Genomic DNA, 21075 nt, shown 5'->3' on the forward strand with positions numbered 1-21075 from the left:
AAATTACAAATTCGAATGATCTCCAGTCTTTTTGCCACTGAATCAAGCAATAATAATGTAAAGACAGTAATATAAAACTAATGAGTTCATAGATGATCTGTTTTACTTTCAGATAACGTGTAACAACAAAAATAAAGTTAGATCAGAGATTTTGTCGCCACTTGTACAGATGGATAGAATTGAATGCAAATTCCTGCACAAAGATTAAAGTGAAAAACAATTTCCGAAAAAAGAAGAAAACCGAAGACATTAGAAAAAGAAACGAACAAAAGAAAAAAAATTTCAAATTGTAGTTGCATGTATATAAAATAATATAAAAGATATATCACCAGCACAACTGATTACTTTTTATTTATATCACCTGTCAACAACAAATTTCCAAATAAATACAACTCAGAAAAAACACTTACTATCTTTTCTTAGTTTGGTTTCTATAATCTTATTAAACATTCTTGCCTTTCATCCTTGATTATCATATTAGATCTTATCTTTAATTTGTTTGAAAAAATAATACCAATAATCTTCCCATTAGAACTTACAACACAACAACAAAAAAACCCATTCTAAATCACTATTCTCCATTATGAAAATTTTCAGATTATTTTCACTACTAATCGTACAATTTATCATAAATACCACTGTTGCAGTATCACCTGTGTCAGCAGTTTTACCAAAACTGAGTTTCAGTCCATTTGATTCACCAGAATTTTGTTCACAGATCATAACTCCCACTTGTAATACAACTTTCACCTACATTGATGAATTGAATAAAGATATTCGTCCCTACTTGTCGGAATTAGTCAAGACCCTGTATTTCCGTTATTTTAAAGTCAATTTAGATAAACAATGTCGTTTTTGGAATGCTCAACATTTTTGTGCTAGTGAAAACTGTGCTGTTGAAATATTGGAAGATTTCAATTGGAGTCAAGTCACCAATGAAAGTTTGAAACCTTCAGGATTAGGTAAGATTTCATTACCTGACAAATCATCAATTGATAATTCCATTGAAACCGAAGAAGTTCAAACTTGTGAAGATTTAGATTATAGTGAAATAGATGATGACCATCATTGTGTTTATGTCAACTTGGTAAATAACCCAGAAAGATTTACTGGGTATGGTGGTAATCAAAGTTTTGATGTTTGGAAGGCTATTTACCTGGAAAATTGTTTCCCTAATACTAATCCAATGTCAGTGACAAATGATGCCGACAATGGTGGTGAACAATGTATCGAAAAGAACTTGTTTTATCGTGTTGTTAGTGGTATGCATGCTTCAATTGCAGTACATTTATCAAGAGAATATTTGAATTCTGAAACTGGTGAATTTTATCCTAATTTAAAGGTGTTTATGGAAAGAGTAGGTATGCATAATGACAGATTATCTAATATTTATTTCAATTATGCCTTAGTGTCCCAAGCTATAGTTAAATTGAGTGAAATTTTACCATTGAGAGAGTTCATTCAACTGGGGTATGATGACATTACTCCAGCTCAAAAGCAACATTTATTGGCTAATAATGATGTCGAATCAGTCGAAGTTTATGATCGTTTGTTGTTAGATGACATTATTCCTAGTTTGGAAGCAAATGTTGTGTTTAATACTTCCAACTTGTTTGATAATAGCAATTTGAGAGATGAATTTAGATCAAGATTTAGAAACATTTCTGCCATTATGGATTGTGTTGGTTGTGATAGATGCAGAATGTGGGGGAAAATCCAAACCATTGGTTATGGTACCGCTCTCAAGATTTTATTTGAAGATGACAACTATGATAATCACAATTTGAAATTTAGAAGAATTGAAATTGTTGCCTTGATTAATACTTTTGATCGTTTATCTAAATCTATTGAAAGTATTAATATGTTTAAAGAAATGTATTTGCAACACCTTAAAGATGTTGCTGAAGGATTAACCCAACCTGGTGTTTACGACAAAATACAAAACAACAAACCAGGTAACGGATTTGCCTTCCCATTTGTTAGTCCATTACCTCAGAAAAAACCTGACCAAACCAACACCCCCAAAAATCAACAACAAAAACAACCTCAAGAAACTGACAAAAAAAGACTTACATTAGAAGAAATTGCCCACACAAAACCTGAAGATCGAACTTTTATTGAAGACTTCAGATTATCCTTTGATGAAGTTTGGCAAGCATTAAGATTTGTTTTAACTAGTTATCAAAGATTCCCAGCCGTATTGAGTAGATTCACATTGGTTCAATTGAATGAATGGTGGAATAAATTGCTTGGTAAACCAACAGTTTATGAGTACGAAAGTGCTATAGATGTTGATGCCCAACAATACAGTCAAGTCATTGGATAAATTAAAAAAAAAAAGACTAGATTTCTGTGGTATGGCATGAACGATTGTGTTTATTTTCATTTTTTTTGTTTTCTTGTTAATATTATCTTATTGAATTAGGAGTTTATAGACTATGTTATTGCTTTTCGTGCGAGATCGTTCTTCGCTTCATTTACGTCAACTTTAATTTTAATGCAGTCAAAGTGTTATGCAAAAATTTGTATTTATTGTAATGCCCTAGTATATACGCCACAGGGTAGAGCGGGGGCTAAGATCGGATTTCGTTTTTTGTCTCCTCTCTTCGTTCAGTTTAGTTTTGCACCCTTATCATGAAAATTTGCCACTATTGTTAGTTTTCTTGATTTATTCTACTGACAAACAACCTTTCGCTTTAAAGTGAATTGAATTCACATTAGGCATCTTCCAATACTGAACTACTAAACACACAGTTTCAATTTCAAAAGTGGTCAATTTTTTGTATTCCAATATTATGGTAAACCAATTTTATATTTATTTTGATTATCCACAATCTTGGTCTATATTGATATTATATTAGTCATTTACTTCAATCAACAATATTGGTCTTACAAGTTATTTATTCATTTTTATTTAAGCTTGTTGTATGAAAATAAGGAAAACAAGTGAATTCATACATTTAATTACTATGATATTATCAATATTCATTTCAATAAGTTCATGTTCTTCTTCTTCGCATTCCAATTCTCATTCCCATTCCACTTCCATGTCAATCTCCTCCCTGGCTTCAACATTACCAATTATACATATTAAAGACAATATAGATGAATTAACTTATTTTGATTTAACATCAATCACCACTAACACAGTATATAAGATAAATAATGACCAAGCATTAGTATATGAAAACAATCAATGGATACATGTACAAACCACATCAACACCAATCATCCATTCTAAATTCATACCAATTTCCCATTGTTTGAATCAAAAATGGGGTGATGGAGGTGCAATTGATTTTCAAACCACAACAATATATACCATGATTAACACATTTGATTTAGCATTGACTTTAAGTATAATATTTTATTATGAAAAATTGACTCATTCTTGGGAATTTAGTAAAGTTTTAACATTAAGAGATATATATTATTGTAGTGTTGCACCAGGAGAAATTGGACAAATTTGGATTGATTTACAATATCATGAATTTAAAAGTATTAAATATCGAATATTAGAAAATTTTCCAAAATTTACTATACACAACAGAGAAGAATCAAATAATAATAAAGTTATATCTAGCAAGAACAGAAAGAAGAAATTTTTACTGAAGAAGAAGTTAAAATTTGGTAAATGGAAAGAAATTAGTAAAATGTTTTTGTTGAATGGGAAAAAACTGCCAATTATTAGTTGTATAACAACTAACGATAATAAAGACAAACAATTGGATTGTGAAGGTAAATCATTATTAAAACTTAAAGAATTTAAAATGTTTTGAATATAGAATAATACATGGTAAGATTATACATTGTATACTTCTGTTGATCTTTGGCACATGGTTCTGGTCACATGATTGAGAGTGTTTTTTCGTTTTTTTGAAGGTGCGTAATTCCGCCATAATAAGTTGTGGGGTAAAAATGAGGGACCATATAAATGATAAGCGCGCTTAATTTTAAAGATAAGTTCCGTTCTTCCCATTACTTCTCAAAGATAACAAAATCTGTCAAAACCAGCAAGTCAATACAGATCAATACTATCTACAATAAACAACTATTACAAGTTTTTTTCAATGAATTAACTTTTTATTTTTATTACATTTATAAAGAATAGATGAATCAAGTTAGAAAGAAAGAACTAAAAAGAAAAAAGACAAAAAAAAAAATCAAATCAAATCAAATTACTAGCAACTTGTAGGAAATGGGAAATCAAACCTAGCAATAGTCAATCATCAACCTCCCAAAAAAAGCAATTAAGACCGATTAAGCGCTTGCTTTTAATTTTTGAGCTTTAAACTCACGATGTAATTGTTTTTTCTTATGAACTGACTTTTGTTGTTTTAATTTATAACTCTTACTTTTATCATACTCGTCACCAGACTTTATTGGGTCATATTGATAATTATCAACATCTTTGCCATGAATAACATCTTTGTCACTATCGTCATTAGTGTTAATATCCTTATCATTTAACACGTTAAATTGATTCTTATTGATCACGCCTTTACTAGGTTTGGCCATATTGGTTTGCTTTTTGTTTTTACCCAATGAGGCAACTTCAGCGTAACTCAAAGGTTTGGTTTCAATATCAATGAATTCATCATCATCGTGTTGGACATTGTTCATCGACACATTGATCAATTTATTATCAGTGTTCGATATAGTAAAGTTTCTAGGAATAGTACTTGGATCAACAGCATTTGATTGTGTTGATGTTGACAGTTTCTTGAACCATGTAGGAATGAAACTACTAGCATTGAAAGATGATTTAAACATTTAGGATAATTTAATGTTTTTATAAATTAATTCTGCTGATGAGTGTTCTGTGTATATACAATGAAGGAAAGATATAGTTAAATACCCTTCTATGTGGATTTCTTGTTTGTTGGTTGAGTGGTTTGTGGATTTCAAAAAATTACTCTTTGTAAATGTGTAATAGCAAAGAGAAAGGAAAAACAATCTAAGAAATTAGATAACAAGAAGTAAATAAAAGATAAAAAGTAAAATGAAAACAACTAAAATCAGAAAAAGAAAAAATCAAGGAATAATTGTGGTTATTTATATGTATTTTTTGGATTCAACCTTCATACACACATGTGGTTTTTATCTCTATCAAATTTAGTTTTGTTTGTTGTTTGTTTATCATTTCAAATTTTAAGTATGAGTAAGTAAAAAAAATTAGGTGTATACTGCATATAGACATCTGATTATGAATTTTTTTAGTGGATTCTCTTATCAACGTGTTTCTAAATAATTTATGACCCACAACCACCCACAACCCACAACATCCTCACAAATAAACAGTCTCACCCACATGTAACCACTACAACCACTATTTCAACTACCACTATAACGGAAAACGCCAACCTTATTAATAAATCACTCATAAATTTTTAGAATTTTTAAATTTCTAAACGTGAATTTTATACAAAAGTAGTTATGAATTGCAAGTAAACACACATTGTATTCTTTCACATTCTCTCTCTTTTTCTCTATGTTTTCCGGTGTCTCCCTAACTTCTCTTTTTCCCCCATTTACTCCTATTTCAAACAATGTGTAAACATAGATTTTTTTATAAAATAGAATACAAGAGAATCCTTGTGGAATAGCAACAAAAACAACAATACCTGTTATTCAATTGGTTTAAAGTATGAAATTACGAAACTATATACAAGGAGCAATATTTTACGTAGTTAAGTCACACTTTTGGTTTTATGTGATAATGTAAATGTAGTATAAACATCTCTTTTACTAAAGTTGCTAACAAAAAATTGATCATCATCATTCTCGAATTATCCTGTTTGCAATGTATATAATAAAATAGTATTTCCGAGGATGATGATGATGATTCACGAATGACTTCTTAGTTCCTCTAAATTATTTCTTTTTAAAGCATACACTTTTAAATATAGTCGTGCATGGATATATAATATAATGACCAACACTAAAAAAAAACTGAGACATATGACATCACCAACAAAACCAACAACAAACAACGATTAGTCATATCTTTATTAGCAAATAAACAGACTTAGTAATGACATGGAAAGGTAACTATGTATTACTACTGTCCAGCAATTAGATTGTACTTTAACAGGAAAAGGCAAACGATAACTTGCTGTCAAATATTACTACATGTAAATAGTTTGACAACATCATCGGTATCCAATTTCTAATTTTCTACTCCAGAATACGATTATAACGAGTTTCAATATTATTATATTATATGGACATATTTCTATTTATATGGTATCTTTTATACTAATTCTGAGACTTACTAAGCCAAGCAACTTGATTTTCTATAAATTGACATAATTCATTCATATCATTATCAATAAAGTGAGTGAAATAAATCTTTTTCAAACACAATATATCTTGCATATGTTGCCATTGTTGTAATTCAAAATCAATTTGCACTTTGTCTGTTGACGCTTCTGTACCTGTTTCACCGTCTTTAACTACCTCTTTAGTGTATTTCAAGTTCCCATATAATCTATACTTCAATTTCTTCTCCTTCTCATCATAAAGATCATCTCTTGACATATATAGTTTTGGATCCAATTTAGGATAATTACAATGAACAGTAAATAATGGGATGGAATTATGTTGATCAAAATCTTCATTTTCAAATTTCTTCATTTGTTCAATTTGATCAGCAATTGACAGTGATTTGAATGAATCTTTCTCAAGTAAAGCAAGAACATGATCTTCATAATGTTTACGATCAATTAAAGGATTTCTTTGTCCCATAGAAACACCTTGAAATTTATCATCAGAGTCAGCATATCCAAAAGTTTTAATAAATGATTTAACTTGATAATAATCTTGTCTGGTAACAACTGCGGCGGCAACAAAAGTATCTTTATCTCCTTCACCTTGTTCACCTAATGAAAACAATTTATAAAACAAATTAGGTCCATAGAAATTGTAGTATAATGCCAATAATATAGTTTTCCCATGAGTGTGTTTGTTAATAATCAATTGACCCGATTCAGTAGATAATTCAGCAATTGATCCTTGTAAGTCATGGAAAGGAACTTCTTCACGTTCTTGATCGGTATAAATATTACTACGAACATTTGGTGCGTTATATAATGGGAATCTATTATATCTCACTCTTTTATTTTCATTGACTTCAATTTCAGCCACATCGTAGAAAAGTGGAGATATGGTTCTTTTCCAATAATCTGGCCAAGTGATCATACCATATTGATGATATAATTTACTCTCAAATATTTCATCAGGATTAGACACAATCATATTGTCGGAATCTAACAATAAGATATGTTCAAACGATGTAACTACCAAAGCTAATGCTTTGAATTGATAACTGGCAAATTTTCTATTTTTCATAACTGCTTCACCCAATACATCTGGCAAAACAACACATGAAGCTTGCATTTCAGGTAAAGTATTTTCACAAAATTCCAATTCTTTTTCATAATCGGCTCGAGATGGCATGACAATTTCCACTGGTAATTTTGACCCCACATTTCTTAATTGAACTAATGCCAAATACGCTAACCAAGAGAATTTCCCTCCACCAATTATAACTACCCCTTTAGAACCTTTATTGTATACTGATCCTGGCATGACTGATGGTAAATCTTCAACTACACCGGAATGTTTTTCTTTTAAATGTTTCATTAATTCACTAGAAACAATTGCTTTTGAAAGTAAAACTTCTTTATTAAGCGGACCTTGCTTTTGTTTCAATTTGTCCACGTATGATACCGCGTTTTCTGGGTCTTGTCCTAAATCCATTTTGTATTTATCAAAAGTATCAAAAATACCCTTCCAAAAGGTGTGTGCAGTTGTCATGGAATTTGAAGTTGTAGTGTCAGTTTCGCCATTTCCTTTATCGTTATCCAATTCAGGTTGAGGATCCTTGAGATTTTCACCATTGTCATTGTTGTCATCAAATATTATAGATGGGATAAATTTATCGCCATAATCGGAAACATCAAAATCAGTAGTGATGATTGAGGAGTGTAATATAACGTATATAAGTATACAAGTGACGGATAACACACCGATTGCTTTGAATCTGTTTCGAGGGATGGATAAAAAGTTTATAGACATTGTGGGAATATCTCTATATTATGTATATCAATGAAAAGATGGCTAATGGAACTGAAAGGGACGGGTAAAAAAATACTAGTCAACCCTCTGAATGTAATTTTGTTGTTTGCTATCTCGGACTTTCTTCTATATTAAGCACATGTATTTCACTTTAATCAAAGTATCAATAGAGTATTTGATATGAATGATCGATTGGAAATGGCAAGTATAAACTCAGAAGTAACGAATGATGAATAAAAAAACAATCAGCTAGTGAGAATAGAGTTTCTCATTTTTTTTTTTGCTATGTGGGTGTCTTACGAAACTATTTTTATATAAACAAACGTGTGTGGAAAAAAAAAATATTTTGAAGTAGACCAAATGTGTCAATTAGTACATAAAGTCTATTTTGCTTACATTCTACAATGGGTTGACTTTGTGTGCCTAATGGTTGATCTCATTTGCATCTGCTCTCGCATTAGATTGTCTTAATATTGGTTAAACTCAAATAAAGCAGGTTATGATTTGCACTCCTATTGGTGAGGCGGTATTTGTATCCCGTAATTTGCTGTAAAACGATCTCATCGCGTGATTTTCCGAATTTAGTTGTTTTGTTTTTTTCCACATGAATACACTACTAGTTACATTGTTCTTTTCCAAGAGTGAATTCAATTCCGCGTTTAGTTCGTGTTTGAATATTGGAAATCCCAATCACAAAACTACAAGATCTCACTCGTGTATTGTGTCAATTGGAACTGTCTATATTTAACTTTCTCTCCTTTGTATTTTTACGTGGTTGATTAGTTTACCAAATTGGAAGAGTATTCATTGTTTCGTGGAGTTTAGTTGTATCAAGATTTCTCGTGGTTAGCAAGAAGTCTCACAAAGCTGTCAAGAGATTGTAGTGGTTAATAAATTTGGATATCAGGACTTCTAGCTAGCCTATTCTGTATGCTCTGCACCAATCAGAAGGTTTCCCGATACATCTAAGTTAAGAGCTGCCGTTGTATATTGTTCCCTCTCATGTGAGTATGGTTGTGGTATTCAAAATACACAACTTTACGTTTTGTAATACACTCAAAGGTTAAAGACTTGATACTGAAAGTGTCTATAAATACCAATATCATTAATTTGAACTAAAGTTGGTTTTCTGTGGACCTAAACCACTAGCATATATTTGACAAGATTTGCAATTCTTGATATTTAAAAGTGTTGCGCAGAAAAAAAAAACCAAAGAAACAGAAAACCTCCACTGACAATACATTATTCTATCATCTTATTATCATGTCATATAATGGTATAGGATTACAATCTGTTAGAGGCTCGGCAACGTCTGGTCATATTCAAAAGAATATTGCTAATAAAATATCAAAACCGGGACATTATGAATCGAGAAAAAACCAAAAATCATTAATGTCAAAGAGAGCCGATGAAGCCAAACAATCGCAGAATAAACGGGAAGCTTATAAACAAATCAAGTCCGAATTGACTAAACATGAACAACTACGAAGAATTGAAGTCAAATGTATGGATTTACAGGATGAATTGGAAGAACAAGGAGTTGAACCAGATGAGATAAAAGCAAGAGTTGATGAGTTGAGAAAGAAATTGAATAACAAAGAGTTTGATGAAAATGACGCAAAATCTCCAACAACAACAACACCACAGCCATCACGAAAAGATAAACAATTAAAAGAAGATCTTGAAAACGAAAACAAGAACAAGGATGGAGTGTTTGAGTATAAAAGGCGATATGCCGATAAAAGAAACTAAAGCTCAAACAACAATAAAAGATTAGATGGTTTGCTATTCCATCGTAATTATGCATAGAACTTCAATAATGTGGGAATAGTTGTTATGGTTAGTTCACAATGGATCTCGGAATAAATGGGAATATCCAGTAAATAAACAGCCCAACACGTAAACGTATAAATATAGAAAACAAAGAGAAAAACAAAACAATAACCTAGACTAAAACAGTAAAAATGTAAATATGAAATGAATATCAGTAAAATATATGTGTTGCTAAATAACTAAGAAAAGCTGAACACCTCAGGTGGCTGTTTTTCTCCAAAATTATCCTTGGCCACCATTTGTGTTCCCATTTCTAGTTTATTAAGGTTCGTCCTCGACATCTTTTTGAACCTCAGTTGAATCAACTGTGTTTACCGCAACTCGACGAATTGGAATGTCAACAGAGTCCACTTCAGCCTCTTCTTCTACTTCTTCTTCATCAGTTGAATGCTTTTCTGTGGTTGTTTCCAGTGCAATAGTTCTTTCAACACCGACATTTGAAATCTCTTCATCTTTAATAAATCTCTCATTTACTTCAGGAGGTACATCCTCGTCATCATCATCTAAGCCAGTAACTACATCTTTCTCAGGATGTCCAACAACATCTACAACATCGTGTTGCAACTCATCTTTAACAGGGATCTCCGGGTTATCTATTACCTCATTCTCAACCGCAGTTTCTTTGCTCTCGTCACCAGCTTCATCATTTTCAGAAAGTATCTTTGGCTTTTTCAAATCTTCAACACTAGTAGAAATAATTTCTTTCTCCTCTACTATTTTCTTTTTAAATTCAATGCTCCACAATTTACCCAGTTCTATGGCAAATCTACTTTCTGTTTTAACTTCTGCATCAGCAACAGCTTTTGGTAATTTCTTACCTCTTGGACCTCTAGTTCTTCTAACAGGTGCATTTGCAGTTGCACTTTCCTGTTTTTCCTCTTTGTCATCAGATGTTTCTTCCCCATGAGATATAGAAGGTTTGGGCATTTGATTAGGATTAAACATACCTGGTAATGGAATCGCTTTCCCACCAAATCTCAGTAATACACTATTTTCAGTAGATCTTTTTCTAATGCCTGACTCTGGTTGTTTAGACCCAGTTGAACTAACATCTTCTTCGGAGGAAGCATTAGCGGGATTGAACAATTGCTGTTGAAAAGCAGCAATCTTGGATGACAATTTTTTAGGTTTTGGTGGTGGTGGCTTCAGTTTCACGGATACTTGTGTATCTTTTTGACTTGATGCTAAGTCTTTATTGCCCGGTCTGTTTGGAACAATTGGCTCGTGTTGGGATTCGCCAACTGATGGAATTTGATTAATTGCTGGTCTGCTTGGTATTGTTGGCTCTATGTTAGACAAAGATTCCTCAGTAGTTGGTCTTTTCGAGATAACTGGTTTTGGTGGTTTTGAAGTGCTATTCAATGATGTTAACGAATCATTGGTTGTTGCTCTTGATAAAGACAGTTTCTTTGGTGGACGTTGAGGTATTTTTGGGGTACTAGTAGCCGGAACAGTTTCTTCTTTTTCCTTGTTTTGTTGCTGTTCTGAGTATAACTCACCCGAATCTGTATCGTCGCCGTCTCTTTCTTCAGTTTCACCAGATTCAATAATAGTGGTTTCAAATTGTGGTGCCTCACTTTCTTGTGCATTCTCTTCTGTTGCTGTTTCTTGACGGTTACGGCGATCTTGTTCACCATCCTCGTTATCTTGTGAAATTGTTTCCATATCATCGTCAAAACTTGATGAGTCAGTTCTGTTTTCATTTTCTACATCTTCATCATTCTTAAATGTAGCTTTGGTATCAGAGTTTCCTGGAGTGACTTCTCCATCACCAAAAGTATTTGAGTTGTTCAATGAATTCAATTCGGCTTCAGATCCAGCAACTGGTGTACTTGTAGATATTGGTCCGCTACCTTGCTGCATATGTAAAGGTAATCTGAAACCTCTTGCTGGAGCTGTTGGTTCTGTTGATGAATCTGTGCTGGTGGTTGGTTCTGATGGCTTATTGTCAACGTCACTCTTCTTAGCTTTCTTTTCTTCCTGTGCTACGGCTTTTTCAGTTTCAAGAATTGATTTCGAGGCATTACTATCATCTGTGTGTCTTTCATTGTCTTGGTCCTTTGACAGGGGTTCATCACCTGGTTTATCTAATTCTTCGTTCAGAACTGACTTTTCCGTTTTAGTTTGGGGACGAGTTACAATGTCAGGTGTATTTGAAGCTTGTGGCTTGTATTCATCTTGTGTTGTTGTACTTTGTCTTTGAGGACGAGCAGGAATACTTGGAGTAGTTGATGGTTTTGTGTTGTCAACTTCAGAAAAGTCCAAATTTCTGCTTTGAGGACGAGATGGTATAGTAGGAATAGAGGGTTTGATATGTACTTTATCCTTGTCAGTGGATACCAGATCATCTGAGGTTTCTTTATTCACCTTCAAATCAGATTTCGATTCAAGACCATTGTTGTGGTCACCCACCTCTGATTGAATTGTTTCCTTTTTATTCGTAGGACGTTGTGGAATAGCTGGATGTGCTGGCTCAAAATCATGTTCTTTATGTTCTGTTTGTGTTTCACTTGACTTTGTCGACGATCCATGTTGAGGACGAGGTGGAATCACAGGATCACTTAAGACTTTCTCAATTTCATGAGCCAATTCGTCTAGTTCATCTTGAGGATTATCTAATGGTTTTTCTAATGATGTCTCGGTAGTTGAGTCTTGATCAGTAGGTACCGTTGTTGTTGTTGTTGTTGATTGTTTCTGTGGTCTTGTTTGTGGACGAGCAGGAATATTAGGAGTAGTGGACAATTTCAATTGCTCCGTATTTGAGCTACTTTCCTGATTTAATGGCTCCAATGGTTCTGAGTCTGGCATAATAGGTAAGTAACTAGTATCGAGTATGTATGAATTTGGACAATAAGTAGAATAATAGAAAAAGAAGTTGTTTTTAGGTATTCTAGTTTTTTTTTTTGTTCGGTTGTGGTATGGCTACAATAACAAAGAGTAGGGGAAAACGTTGTTTTTGCCGAATTTCTCACACTAAACAGAATGAGAGAAAAACACAAGAAACACTTTCGTGCATACCATTGCTATCCTTACATAAATTGTAAAAGATCTTATAAAATCTTGAATTATAACTAATTATTTATTCAAAGCTTTCAATTAACTACATTACCTTGAATCGCCTTTTTTAACGATTCTCTTCTCCAACTTCTCTAGGAATAATTCAATCTAAAGATGTCATTAAACACGTAATAGGAACCATTATCTGGGATCAAATGGAAAACTTGTGAATAACGTTGGGCATTTTGCTCTTCATCAATCAATAATTCCCCAGTAACCATGACTAAAATGTCACCATTTGCAGAAGCAGGTTGAGCATCCAAAGTGGAAATTCTGTGTGCAACCTTTTGGAATGGTAAAGATGCTAATTTTTCAACAATATCTCTAGCTCCTTGCAATTGAGAAGTTTCAAAAGTCAACATTGACTCATTTCTGTATAAGTTACCTAATTGTGATCTGTCAGAATCAAATTGGTTATAGTAAAAGTTACAGAATTCAGTGGCCACAGCGTTAAAATCAACTATAAAAGCAAGACGTTGTTAGTAAGCGTTCCTCAAAAGATAAAATAACAGTTACAACTCGGTGAACTGACAATGCTAAGATAACATCATATATATTGATTCACATACCAGACATGATAGAAAATGAATTGATTGATAAAGTTAAAGGTTGATGAGATTAAGTCACTGGATATTGGAAGACAAAATTTTTTTTTGTTTTTCCTTCTCCCCCTTCTGGGTGTTTTCTGAGCTTTAGTGTTTTCTTTTGCCCAAATCGAGATTTGTTATTCTTGCACGAACCACACCTGATCTCACATTAAACTCATTTACTGACTACCAACAATCAGACAAGGAAAAAAAGAAAAAGCTGAACCAAATATCAGCATGACTGTAAGGTACCAGGTGCAACCAAGGAAACAAATAGTTGTCATACTAAGGGATTGCTTGTTTGATTTAATGGTGGTAATCAAAAACTTGGTGTGACCTTACTCTAGAGCGAAAATATCCACTAGTTGACATGGACACTTGAAGGATTGACATACCCACAATCTATGGAGGTTTCAGATATAACTAGACCTTGTTTGAATTGTAAAAGAATCTAGAACTGAACTCATCTGAACTGCTTTTATTGTTTGATGGCAATATTTATTGAATATATTAACAAGTTGGGTGAGCTACATCACAGTCACTTCTATCTTCACTTTAATATATATTTCTAGATTAATAAGAATAGATTATCAATGTTCCTACTTGTTATAATAGCCTAGTATGTCCGGCTACAAAGAGTACAAATCGCTGTTGGTGAAAGTATTTTTGGTGTAAAATTACAACTAAAACATACTAAAAATTAAAACTAACAAAATGCAGCAAATGTTATACAAACTGAATAATAGAACCCTTAAAACTACTTTCCCACAATTAATTTCTGAATCGAACAATTCAACAGTATGCTCATGAATCAATTGGTAACAAGTATTCAATTTACGCTACCAATCTGTCCAGGCACAAAATCAGGGAGCAGCAGCACAAAAAAAAAAGAAAAGGTCTGAATTTGTAAATGCAAACATGAAATTCTTTCGTCTAATTTATGAATTCATACAGGAATAATTTAAATTTTTTATTGGCCGTGCCGTAATATATTACTAAAAATTCATTATTAGTAGATACCCTGTAAATTTATTGAGCATGTCATAAATTAGACCACCTTATTCGATTCGTTTAACTCGAAACAATGTTTCTTTAAAAAAATTTTTGTCGGATTTTTCTGTATTCGTTTTCAAAGAACAAAAATAATATTTCTTGTCACATTCCCAAGGAGTTTTGTTTACAAAAGAACAATAATAACAATCATAAATATAATAATGGGTATCAAAAGTGAAAAAACCGACATTGACAATAAACTCAATTTTTCCGGGTTAACGTTGGCAAGTGGACCCGACACTCCAGTGTCAAACGAAGAACCCAACTTTATTGATATTCTTCACAATAGTAAATTATCTGATTTTCTGAGTTTTCGATACAATGATTATCCGTCACAACCAGACATTAATACATCAGAAATAACTTACCCAGGTTTTTTACCCAGTGTCCCTGAAGCTATTGTTCATCTCAAGTTACTAAAAGCATTTTCTGTCTTAAAAAGAAAAGTCATTGGTAGCAATAACTTAATCCCTAACGAATATGACGTTAAAAAATGGCAAATTTATATAACTGATGCATCTAGAAGATTTATAATATTCATGTCTTCAATAAGATCGAAATTTGGTACAATTGAAAGTGATGACGAAAAAGATATTTATGATAACGGGAACACCAAGAATGAGAAATTCATATCAATGATGAAAGAATTAATGCCACCTTTGGATGTGATCATGGTGTGGCATTCATTTTTATTAAACCCTAAATCAATGTATGATGTATGTATCAGAAACAAAATTTACCAATTTGCAAACTACCCGTTGCCATTGCATATTATTGACCAATTTATCGATGATTACACCTTTGAATTCCATGTTCCTCAATCGTACAAACAGAATTATTTGGATTTGTTGAGGTCATTCACCAATGATCCAGTTGACTTGTTATATGATAACAGCAGAATTGCCATGAATGAACATTTAGTGACTCTTTATTGTCCCAAATGTCACGACCCAATGACAAAGCCTATACCGATTACAAACGATGAAAACACTGGATTTTGTGACGCAGATTTCCAGACAATTAATATAGGTTATGAGAATGTGAAATGTTATCATGGTACACCCTCTCATTTTACTCATGATGAATTAAGAAAACTACAATTGTATTGTGATATGACAAACCTGAAATCACTACAAGGAACTCATAAGTATTTCTCGAAAATTATTTGTCCCCCTAAATTCACCAAAAGAAACCCATTTCTTATTAGTGATGATGTTTGCAAAACATTAGAGAAACACTGGGATACCGATAAGTCATTGGATGACATTTTGAAATCTTTGAATGCCAAGCATAGACGTGAATTAGTGCGACAAAGAATATTGTTGCGAAATTATTTGCAATATAATTTGATTAGTTTAACAGTACGTGGAGGAGTCCAGGTTGGTGAGGATTTGGTGGGGTGTGTATTACGTCAAGAACGATTTGTTGAAAAAATGAATAAATTAGATTGGTTACATTCACCTTTGGTATTTAAAAGTCTACAAGAAGCTGTTTTGAGGTACTCACGATTCTTTGAAATGTTAACTGATGCAAACTTACGACAAATGTTGGTACCTACTTTAGACATAGATTTGGCATGGCATACTCATCAATTGACCATGTATGGCTATTTTCGAGATTGTCGAGGGTCACCAGTACACGCTGTGATTGATCATGATGATAAAGTAGACGAAGGGAGATTAGATGATGGATTTGCATTCACAGCAAAGAGATATAAACAGTTGTATAAAGAAGAATACTCGGTATGTTTTTGTTTATACTGTACTTCAAAACGGTCCGATAGTCTTTGTAAATTCAGCCAGTTTTTCAAAACAAAAAAGCAAACGAAAAAGGAAGAATATCTTCGACAATCACATCCATTGTCCAGCAGGGGTGAAGGTTTTTCACACATTAGTGCCCACAACTCGGTGAGATTACCAACAGAATTGGCTAGTTCAAGAAGAGAAAAGAAACCGGCTCCATGGGCTGATAATACGTATTTACTTTATACTACTCCTTTGCTTTTTGTTGTTCCTCCAATTGCTCCAATAACTGAAGGTCAATGTGACTTTTACGGTAATGGCTTGTGCACATCGGCAACCACACTGTGTTCCAGTATTGGTGGTACATGTTGTAACATTGCTCCTTGTTCAGGTAATGGTGGTGCTGCATGTTTTGGTACTGGACTAAACCCCAGTAATTATGGCCACGCAAGAATTGGTGGTAGTGTTGTTGAAATAGGTGGTGTATGTGGTGCCGACAATAATTCCACTTCTGCGGGTTGTGTCGGTGCTAGTGGATGTAGTGGTGGAGCTGCTGGGAATTGTACTGGCGGAGGAAGCGGGTTCTGATTCGTAATAGAGTTAATAGCTGTACTTTTAGTTTAATATATTTGTATATTCTGTACTATTAACTTGTTCCCAAAATCCCCCCCCCCCCCCAGAAATAAAAATAAAAAAACCCTATATGCGAGCAATCCACACAAACACATACTTGCCATTATATATACATATCTTTCCTATTAAGAAAAACCAAGAAAACATGGAACTGGCCTCAAATAGTTCTTTTTTTTAAACTAATTGAGAATAATCCTTCAAAATACCTTTCATATGTGTATTTGTAATCTTTCCTCTTCTTGCCTTCTTTTGTTTCTTTTCCTTTTGTTGTGGTTGCTTTTTGATCAAATTAGGATCAGCTCCCGTAGGTTTCAATCCTTGATCCAATAATTTCTGATACAATACATCTGGTTCCGGCAATTTCACTTGATCCCACATATCCTTGAATTCTGTGTCAATATAACCCAACTCACCACCATTATTAGCCCATACTAATCTTGGAGCATTTTCCTTCTTGTTACGCAACACCAAAATTTTGCCTTGTGATTCTAATTCGTCTATAGCGGCAACACACCCGGCCCAACCATCCTTTAATTCTTTTACGGAAGTGCCCTTGAATGTGGTTTGACGTCTCAAAAATTCCAATAAATCATCACTACTACGAATATTATGCAATGAAACATATTCCAATGTACCCTTAGATTCGTCGTATTTCACTCGATCAATTTCATTCAATAATGGTAATAAAGTATGTGATATATCAAATGATAAATAATTCTGCAACTTCTCCACCGATATTGGTTGGTCATGTTCCTTGATATATTCAACAGCAAGGTGTAATTGTGTCGATAAATGTGATCCCGTCATTTCTCCCATATTTGCCTTTTGTTTCTTCAATACTCGGGTTACTGAATCCGTCGTTGATCTCTTCTTCACATTGGCGTCATTCTTCAGTGTTGTTGTTGTGGTTGATGATGATAATGGTGATGATGGAGATTGAGTAAAAGTTGCCTTTCTAGGAACAATCACCGATGGTCCACTTTTGATCTTATTCTTAAAAGCTGAAAGTTGAGCTGATAAGTCGGACATTGTATGGAATTATGGACAAGGGACAAGAACCAAGAAAAGAAAAAGGGAAGCTGTACAAAATATATCATACAACACAATTCATTTTGCTTTTTTTCTTTCTTTAGGTTATCGCATTTTGTTGGAAGTTTGGTCTCTGAAAGGTCGTGTGAAGATGGTTCAAAAAGTAGAGTTTGGAAATGATCCAGCAGTGCTATTAGAAAAAAAAAGCACAGAAAATTTTTCTTTACTTCTTTCTACTCTTCTTTTTTCTTTCTTCATAGGTTCTTTCAAGCAACTTTTTGATCTAGCCAATTTCTTATTTTGTTAAGGTAGTTTGTATTAACTTTCTGAGTTAATGACAATGGGGTTTTGAAAAGTATTGTTTGAATTTATCTTAGATAAATTATTAGTATTTCATTTTTAGGAGCAGTCCTTTTTATGAGATCCCAGCTTTAAAACCATCGCTATTGGAGGTCGCCGCTAATTATTTCTTTAATTAGGTCAGGCTGATCCATGAAATGGTGATGACCTGATGTCTGGTACATTTTTTTTTATTTGCACATTTGTTGAAGTTTATCAATAAACAAAGTAACGAATGCTATTTAATAATACTTGTAAACTATATAAGTACACCTATATCCTAACCTGTTTAAGCTAAATAGTTTGCGGCAATAGCGCCTCTTCTTCTTCGTTCACGTCTTAGAGCCTGCTCTTGTGGTGTCATCAAATCATTGTTAATAATCTTGTTTGCCAATTGACACCCTTCAAAACTATTGAGATCTATTCTCTTTGCCCACGGTAAACTCTTATACATTCCAGAATCGGTGAAATCAATAACCAAATTCTGTTTGTAAATGATTGGACATTGTCTTTGCTCCTCGTCATCCGAGTCCTCATAGTCGTCGTCAGATTCTTGCTCGTCACTATCAAAGAACTCATCGGTGTAACAAATACCATACATATCCAATTCTGGCGACTTTTTCGTTAATAACCTAGTCAAAAACTTTTCAATCAATTTACGATTTAACCAAATCATTGACGACAAATTAATATATTTCAATGTACCAGCGATATCAACATTCAATGGTTTAGGAATTTGATAAAGCAGGGTATCATATTCAATTAATCTTTTACCATGAACATTTATAATAGCAGACAAAATTTCATCTTCATTGATCTTCTTCAAATATGCACTATTGATTTCTTTCAAATTCAAATCAGAAAGATACACCTTACCATCTCCTTTGTTCAAATAAGATATATCAGCAACAGTTTGAGGTAATGGGGGCAATAAGCTATTGTATTTTCTAATTGGTTTTGAAAATGTTGTAACCGAATATACTGACGATGCAGTGGAAGCAATTGATTGATTTGACTTGAACAAAATTCGGTTGTTGCTACTACTGCCATTTCTTTCCCAATTGCTGCCACTACTACCACTATTGATATTACCAAAACGCAATATACTCCCATCAATTGAATAAACATCATCAACATCATTTAATCTCATAATGTTGTCAACTTTGTAAATCAAATCTTTTGGATAATTGTTAATCAAATCAAAATTCTGGTACTTGTGAATAGTGGAACGTGAAATTTCGTAATCAGTAGAAAGGGACAAATTTCCCAAATTGAGACTGACAATATTTGGACAAAGATTGATCATATGTAAGATATAGCCTATGGGTAAATCTTTGGACGTTGAATAGTGAAGTAAAAATTTGTTAATCAATGGATGCAGGTTGACCCTTTTGTTCCAATTTGACGAGTATTGATCCAATTGAAGTTGTTCCAACCTTGGTGATTTTCTTTCAAGTTTGGTAGTCCCACTGTAAGACATTTTTCTTTTTCTTGATTTGAAATATCTAAATGGTTTCACAAACTTCTTGGTTGTGGAAGAAGATGATTTCGAGCTTGTTGATCGAGATGATTTACTGGAAACATTCAGAAACTGGGAATTTGATGCTATTTTTGTCAATGAAGGTGAAGGGTGAATAGTATATAATGGATTATTCTTAAATTTCCAATCTCGCCAACCAGCCAAAATTTTACCTCGAGGAAATTGATCCACTCTTTCATGATGTGGATTATCAGCAATTTCTCCCAATAAATATTGAGGGTCTCTAGCCCCACCTCCATTTTCTTCTTCCCCATTTTCAGCATTTTCTTCTTGTCCTTCCTCTTGTTCATCCTCATCATAACCTGGCTTGATGCCAGACAAGTCAATTGACTGGACATACTGTCCCACTTCTGAATTTACCCTCAAATAAGTAACAAACTGAGCAAATCGATATGTTGATGTAAACACCAAGTTTTCATAGTAATAGGGTTTTGCTAGAAAATAGAATAGTTTACATGTGTACATGCAACTCTTGTAATCCAAGTTATCATCAACCAAATAAAAAATATAATCTAGAATTTCAACAGGGAGGTTCTTAATGTGTAATTCGGCAGGAAATAAGGGCAATTGATTTTGAGTTTGGTTCTGCAGTAAATTATTTATTTTACTGATATTGGAGGATGTTGTACCTGCGCGATTTAGAATATTACCACAGGGTGTTGACAAAGTTGAACTTGATGATGGTGGTGGTGATAGTAGCACATTGTTATTATTAGCACTTGAAGACGATAATAAATTCGAGTTACTTAATCTCATTGAAATCGTTCGACTCACATCACTCAATAGGGATTTATACTTCATTTTGAAAGCAGATGGTGGTGCTTCCTTCTTCTTTTGGAAAGCAATCCGTAATAAGTTCAAATCATTTTGGGTCAATGGGATAAGGCTATGAGTTCGATAGTCATATCTAGCATTAGGGTTTATTAAGGACCGATAAGGAGGTAGATAACTGTGGAAATCAAGTGAATCCGTCTTTAACATTTAAGGTAAATTGTAAAACAAAACAAAAATATAAAACAATAACTAAACAAAGACTTGATTTGATCTGATCAATGGATTGATTGAGTCAAGTGCCTAAAATATGTAAGACTTAATTGCAGCTGTATGGGTTGTAAAGTTTGAAGCAAAATAACAAACCAAAAAAAAAAGTGTGGTTTTAAAATCTTGTGCTATCAGTTAAATA

The 21075-nt window shown here is 33.2% G+C and overlaps 10 protein-coding genes and 1 non-coding gene across 11 annotated transcripts; 5 read left to right on the forward strand and 6 right to left on the reverse strand. All coding sequences in view use genetic code 12, as the record gives it.

The window, feature by feature from the left end:
- Nucleotides 1–583: 583 nt before the first annotated feature.
- Nucleotides 584–2326, forward strand: ERO1 (ER oxidoreductin; the record flags this gene model as incomplete). The annotated part of the gene is made up of 1 exon (XM_718462.2): nucleotides 584–2326. One exon carries the CDS (start codon nucleotides 584–586, stop codon nucleotides 2324–2326), a length of 1743 nt encoding a protein of 580 aa, XP_723555.2.
- A 601-nt stretch (nucleotides 2327–2927) lies between these two features.
- Nucleotides 2928–3779, forward strand: CAALFM_C110050WA (uncharacterized protein; the record flags this gene model as incomplete). Its single annotated transcript, XM_718463.2, has 1 exon — nucleotides 2928–3779. The coding sequence occupies one exon, from the start codon at nucleotides 2928–2930 to the stop codon at nucleotides 3777–3779; it is 852 nt and encodes a 283-aa protein (XP_723556.2).
- Nucleotides 3780–4260: 481 nt separating this feature from the next.
- Nucleotides 4261–4773, reverse strand: CAALFM_C110060CA (uncharacterized protein; the record flags this gene model as incomplete). The annotated part of the gene is made up of 1 exon (XM_718464.1): nucleotides 4261–4773. The coding sequence occupies one exon, from the start codon at nucleotides 4771–4773 to the stop codon at nucleotides 4261–4263; it is 513 nt and encodes a 170-aa protein (XP_723557.1).
- Nucleotides 4774–6258: 1485 nt separating this feature from the next.
- On the reverse strand, nucleotides 6259–8079 carry MNN23 (Mnn23p; the record flags this gene model as incomplete). Its single annotated transcript, XM_718465.2, has 1 exon — nucleotides 6259–8079. The coding sequence occupies one exon, from the start codon at nucleotides 8077–8079 to the stop codon at nucleotides 6259–6261; it is 1821 nt and encodes a 606-aa protein (XP_723558.2).
- A 1263-nt stretch (nucleotides 8080–9342) lies between these two features.
- CAALFM_C110080WA (U2-type spliceosomal complex subunit) lies at nucleotides 9343–9831 on the forward strand (the record flags this gene model as incomplete). The annotated part of the gene is made up of 1 exon (XM_718466.2): nucleotides 9343–9831. One exon carries the CDS (start codon nucleotides 9343–9345, stop codon nucleotides 9829–9831), a length of 489 nt encoding a protein of 162 aa, XP_723559.2.
- A 342-nt stretch (nucleotides 9832–10173) lies between these two features.
- CAALFM_C110090CA (uncharacterized protein) lies at nucleotides 10174–12720 on the reverse strand (the record flags this gene model as incomplete). The annotated part of the gene is made up of 1 exon (XM_718469.2): nucleotides 10174–12720. The coding sequence occupies one exon, from the start codon at nucleotides 12718–12720 to the stop codon at nucleotides 10174–10176; it is 2547 nt and encodes an 848-aa protein (XP_723562.2).
- Nucleotides 12721–13061: 341 nt separating this feature from the next.
- Nucleotides 13062–13545, reverse strand: NTF2 (Ran GTPase-binding protein; the record flags this gene model as incomplete). Its single annotated transcript, XM_019475143.1, has 2 exons — nucleotides 13062–13429; nucleotides 13539–13545. The coding sequence occupies 2 exons, from the start codon at nucleotides 13543–13545 to the stop codon at nucleotides 13062–13064; spliced, it is 375 nt and encodes a 124-aa protein (XP_019330688.1).
- A 1225-nt stretch (nucleotides 13546–14770) lies between these two features.
- On the forward strand, nucleotides 14771–16939 carry CAALFM_C110110WA (uncharacterized protein; the record flags this gene model as incomplete). Its single annotated transcript, XM_718471.2, has 1 exon — nucleotides 14771–16939. The coding sequence occupies one exon, from the start codon at nucleotides 14771–14773 to the stop codon at nucleotides 16937–16939; it is 2169 nt and encodes a 722-aa protein (XP_723564.2).
- Nucleotides 16940–17158: 219 nt separating this feature from the next.
- Nucleotides 17159–18013, reverse strand: CAALFM_C110120CA (transcription factor TFIIE subunit; the record flags this gene model as incomplete). The annotated part of the gene is made up of 1 exon (XM_718472.1): nucleotides 17159–18013. One exon carries the CDS (start codon nucleotides 18011–18013, stop codon nucleotides 17159–17161), a length of 855 nt encoding a protein of 284 aa, XP_723565.1.
- Nucleotides 18014–18438: 425 nt separating this feature from the next.
- CAALFM_C110130WA lies at nucleotides 18439–18539 on the forward strand. The gene has a single exon (XR_002086369.1). It is a non-coding gene; the product is annotated as an uncharacterized ncRNA (small nucleolar RNA).
- Nucleotides 18540–18641: 102 nt separating this feature from the next.
- CAALFM_C110140CA (uncharacterized protein) lies at nucleotides 18642–20873 on the reverse strand (the record flags this gene model as incomplete). The annotated part of the gene is made up of 1 exon (XM_718473.2): nucleotides 18642–20873. One exon carries the CDS (start codon nucleotides 20871–20873, stop codon nucleotides 18642–18644), a length of 2232 nt encoding a protein of 743 aa, XP_723566.1.
- Nucleotides 20874–21075: the final 202 nt, after the last annotated feature.

This window comes from Candida albicans, chromosome 1 (assembly GCF_000182965.3).
Source record: "Candida albicans SC5314 chromosome 1, complete sequence".
In the NCBI taxonomy this organism is placed as follows: domain Eukaryota; kingdom Fungi; phylum Ascomycota; class Pichiomycetes; order Serinales; family Debaryomycetaceae; genus Candida; species Candida albicans.